This window comes from Alligator sinensis, unplaced genomic scaffold (genome assembly GCF_000455745.1).
Source record: "Alligator sinensis unplaced genomic scaffold, ASM45574v1 scaffold1273_1, whole genome shotgun sequence".
NCBI lineage: Eukaryota > Metazoa > Chordata > Crocodylia > Alligatoridae > Alligator > Alligator sinensis.
The window spans coordinates 353,392-358,563 of record NW_005842653.1 but is presented as its reverse complement, the minus strand read 5'-3'; the positions used below and the strand labels follow the sequence as shown (position 1 = coordinate 358,563).

At 39.8% G+C, this 5,172-nt stretch overlaps 1 protein-coding gene across 11 annotated transcripts in view; it reads right to left on the bottom strand.

The window, feature by feature from the left end:
- The window catches only part of SLMAP (sarcolemma associated protein), a 169,933-nt gene that overhangs the window by 24,027 nt on the left and 140,734 nt on the right, over positions 1–5,172 (bottom strand). For all 11 annotated transcript variants that reach the window (XM_006033679.3, XM_014524722.2, XM_014524727.2 and 8 more), the window contains one exon: positions 2,068–2,388. In XM_006033679.3, the coding sequence (XP_006033741.1) occupies positions 2,068–2,388 (321 nt within the window). The remainder of the gene's footprint in view (positions 1–2,067; positions 2,389–5,172) is intronic.

The window sequence follows — 5,172 nt, the reverse complement described above, 5'->3', positions numbered from 1 at the left end:
ACTCTTTCCTGCCCAGGGCAGGGGGTCCTTCTGACCCTAGCATCTATGAACTTTATATAAAAATCAGCCTTTAAGTCTATCACTACCATTTTTAAATTAAAAAACTGTGGCAAAGTTAGTCTCCTTTTGTAGCCACACGATTACCACCACTGGTACAATTCAGGAAATAAGGTGCTATTGGCAGTCACTATACACCACACACATCCCAGAGCTAAGTGTTAACACATTCAAAGCAAGCATTAAAAGCAAAATTCAACCTTTTGATCATCAGTGACAAATATAATTAATATAAAACAAAGTTATACAAGTCCAGTAGATGGAACAAAAACAGATTAGAATCAGATTATACGAAACTTCCTCAGAGAATTTCAAAAAGAATAACCAATGAAGAATTTTAAGTGCATTTTATAAGTGCTAACTTCCATCCACACACCACTGAAAGAGTTTCAGGACTAAGAGTTAGCAGTATGCTCTATCATTATATATTGTTATCTGCATCCTGCAGCTCCTCAAATTTTTTTCCAAATGGTATCAATATGGCCAACTTCCTAGCACTTGTGCCTCTAACTAAGAATCACAAGGAACACCACTACTTGGGTACAGATTGAAAGGTACTAGTGTCGTGCAATACTATGTGGGCAAAACTATGACATTTTTTGTACTGGAACTTCTGTAGAATGTGATTCCCCTGTTGCAGAGTCAACTCTAAGGACTCAGAGAGTCCTTGACTCTCTCAATTCCTTGATCAAAGAAGCTCCTCTTGCAGTACGAAAGTAGTAGTAGCTATCCTAAGTATCACCATGGTTAGGGTAGAAAAGCTTTAAGGGAAAACAAAAAAAAGGTCTTGCAGAAAGGCCTGAATGTATCAGATTTTGGACTGGTCTCATCTCTCCTGGGCATCTGCTACCTAGCTAGATTCCCTTAACTAGGAAATACAACAGGACTTTGTGACCTGCATTACTCTAGACAAGTGCAACCATATGGAAATTGATACATGCCTTCAAAAAACTGGATTAAATTCTTAAACTGACAGAAGAACTAGTCTGAAACTTAGTGAACCCTCCAGGACTTTAATATAAATGTCTAGATGATGACACTACAATGAGCCTTAGCTAAGCACTCTGCAGTCCTATAATAGCCTTGCAAGTCTGCCAGGCTTTTCAGCCACCATATTTTCTCCTCTTTAGCTATTAAAAACACAGGGCATGTCTACACATGCATTAATGAGCCTTTTCTAACGCGCACTAAATTTAGAGCGCCTATACACAAGTGCAGAGGCTGCTCCGACACGCTGAAATTCCAGCATGTTGGAGCAGACTTGATTATTTAAGTCTGCTGGAGTGTGGCAATTGCCATGCTCCAGCAGCCTCCTGTGTCTCATGTATCAGCATTCCACACTTAAAAATGGCAATGGGTAGCATGACCTAAAGCTCGAACTAACTTTAGTTCAAGTCCCCCCCACCACTATTTTTAAGCAGGGGGACACTAATACAGGAGATGCAGCAGTGCTTTGATTAGAGCAGGCCTCAGAGTTTCTCCAATTAAAGTGCTGCCCCTCACTAACCCTGGAGCACATGTAAATATGCCTTCCAATATGAGGTACTAAATTAATGCACATTAAGCTGCTCTAATGCACAGTAGCGCATCTGCAGTGTTTAAGTGACACTTAATGTGCAGTAGACTATTTTACTGTGCATTAGCATAATGTCACATTTTCTTATGTGATACTTTAATGTGCAGTAAATTAGTCTACTGCACATTAAAGAACACATGTATATGTGCCCACATTTAACTATGACCAATATATTCAAGGAGTAATTAAGGCAGAATTTAAAACTGCTCTCAGAAGGACAAAATTTACTAAACAGATGTACAAAATTGTTTTGTAGTCTATTTACTTAAACTTTCCAGTTAAATTACTACCCTGTTTTTTCATGCAATAGACTCTGATAGGAAAGCAAGTGCAGGTGAATAAAAACCTGAGTAATTTAATTCTAGAATCCAGGTCTTCAGACAATTTAAGGCAACTATTGCTGTTAGCACTGGTTTGAGATACTGCCTTCTTACCCTGTAAACGATTAACTTCCTCTTTTTGCTGAACCTCACACTGTTGACATCGGAGTTGAAAGCTGGCTTGCAAACTGACAATTTCTTTTTCATATTCGGAGGCTTCTTTCCGCCATCGCTCAAGCTCACCCCGCACCTTCTTCAGCTCTTCTTGCAAGGTAGCAATATCAATGTCTCGTTCTGATGCAGCCTTTTCTGCCACTTGTTGGAGAAGCAAGATTTCATCCTGAGCACTGAGCAATTCATTCCGAGTGCTTGAAATTTCATTCTCTTTTTCTTCACGAAGATTGTCAATATCCTCCTGTAACCTTTGTAGCTGAGCTGGAAGAGATGTACAAAATACAAACTTTCTTAGGCCATATTAAAAAAGCTTGCAGGAAAGCTCTTCTTTTAATCAGCTGAAGCTCCATGGAACTGAAAACTAACAACCCTCTCGAACAGAAATTCAGATTTAACTTCATCCATACAGAAACTTCCTTCTAGTCTTTTAGAATCCAAAACATAATACAAACCTAGTAGACAATTGATCTGAACTCAGAAGAACAAAGAACAGCACTTGTGCTGTGTGATAGATTTAAATTTACAGGACTGTACTGAGAATTCTTATTGTAATACTTCCCTGTTCATCATTTAAGCTTTAGCTTGTCCTGTCACTTAAGTTCATAAATAATTAAGATATGTAGTATTCAACTTTCACTTTATTCCTATAAAACAAAATATAGATTATTTTCCTTTTAATGACAAAGCACTTTCAGAAACATCTGGATTCAGGATCCCAAAGGGAACTGAACAAATCGTCTGAAAACCATTCCTCTGTAAATTTAGCCTGCTTCTGTTTTCCAATTGTCTGTGAACAAAAAGTTTGTTTATATTCGGTATTTAATATTGTCCAATTACTGTTTGCACTTAAGTTTCCACTTAATTGCACACAGTCCATTAGCCTTCACAAATTCCTTTGACATTCCTAATTAACAAAGTTGAGGTTATATCATTGGGAAATCATTTTTCAGGTAGTGCAAGTAAACTACTGAATTTGTTGGTATTTCATTACCAAATAAATCTGTTATGGGTCCAAAATGTCTTTTCCAGCAAATATATGTTCAGACTTTCCAGCACAAAGTATAAGAAGGGGGGCACATGAAAACAGTCAATACAAAATTATATTTAAACTACTTGGGTTTTCTATGCTTATAAAAAACCCATACTTCATTTAGAATTTATCCCTGTTTTATAATATTCTCCACTTTCCAAAGCTACATACACAGAAGCAATAAGTGAATTTTCCTTGACTGCACTAATAGGTCTCTCAAAAGCCCTAATTTAGCAAAGCACTGAAACACACTCATAACTTTAATCAGGGGCTTAAACCCAATCAATTCCATGGGCTTGAACGACTTGATGAACAACAGTATTGAAACTGAAGTTATGCATGGTTTTATTATTTTGTTTTCCCCCTGAATTAAAGTGAAAATGAGGACAACGGAAAGAAATGTAATAACAGAGAAAAAAACAAAACAGAACCTAATTTTGTGGCTAGAATCTATTCTATTAGGTGCATAAGTAAACTTAGGTGCCTAAGTGTAATTCCCTGCTTGAGTCCCTGAAAATCCACTGATGCATGTGCTTTTTAAAAACACCAAAACACATTGAGATTGAGTTACAAAAAACTAGTAAGCAAGAAAAAGACCCACCTACTTCTTGCTTTAACTGTTTCTCAGGGACTCAATGAGGAACAGTACTGCCTGTAGTGCCTACATCCTTAAACACATAATAGGTAGAACAGAATCTGGCTGTTCATGTACACAAACCAACGTGCAGGGCAACTGAAAAGAGACTCATGGAGTTCTGACCAACGCATGTGATAGTTGCTTCTTCACAGTCAGATATATCAGCTTATGCAGCACAGTCCAAGAGACTGCCACCTCTTCTGTGATAGGCCCAACAATGGAGAAAAATGCTCCCACAATATAAGTGTCTAAATGGTCTAAATGGATTACTGATGACTCAATCTCACATGCTAGAAAAAAAATAAAACAGCAGAGGAAAATTCATAACAAATGCCGTATACTGTAATAAGTAAGATGAGACAAGCATGCTCTATATCAGATGAATCAGCCTGTCAACTCTAGAATGAAGATGTTGATAACAGAGCCTGGAGACAAGTCTCACAGTTTGTGGAAATCTATACCTTGCAGTTATAATGACCAAGAGAAAGAATATCTCCTACTTCTGTTTCCAGCTTTGGTTGAAAAGTGTTACTAGCTTTCTGTCAGGTTGCATCAAAAAGGTAGCAAGTTAAGACACAAAGAAATATTATTTTGTCTTCTGAAAGACATGAGCTGCATGCAGCACAACGGAATACAGGCAACCCCTACTTAATGCTGTTTTGCTTAGCGCTATGTAGCTATAGCGCTCATTTTAAATTCATACCTGATTCCACTTAGTGCTCAGTGAGTTTCATTATAATGCTCTGGTACATGGTGCCAGAGCAGCTGGCAGGCAGGTGGGAAGAAACAGTGGCAGTGGGCAGGAAAGCAGGGAAATGGTGGCAGCAGGCAGGGAGGCGAGTGGCAGTGAGTGGGCAGATGGGCGTGAGTGTGGGGCCCATGCTGGTGCCCCAGGGCCAGAAACAGCAGGGGCCCAGGGCAGGCCTGCAAGAGCACAGGGCCTGAACTGGCAGGGGCTCTACAGAGCTAGGCTGGGCTGTGCCAGCAGGGAGAAGGGGGAGCTGGGCTGGAGTGACCACGACTGTGGCTGTGACGCCCACCGCCCAGCATGGAGGGAACCAACAGTACCGCCCTGGTAACAAATTATATTTAATTACATTAATTCCTATGGGAAAATGGGTTTTGCTTAATGCTGTTCCATTTAACACTCAGTTTTTCCGGAACCAATTAAGAGCGCTAAGCGGGGGTTGCCTGTATTAACAATCACTTAAGTTGTGACAGCAATCCCTGGGACACAGACCCTAATTCTTGGAAGCAGCACATTATGACAGAGGAGGCAGAACTGCATTATAGTCTGCTAACCCAACAAATGTGCACTGGAGGCTTGGGAGGCAGGTGGGGAATGGTAGGCAGCCATATGGGGGGTGGGGGTCAGGCA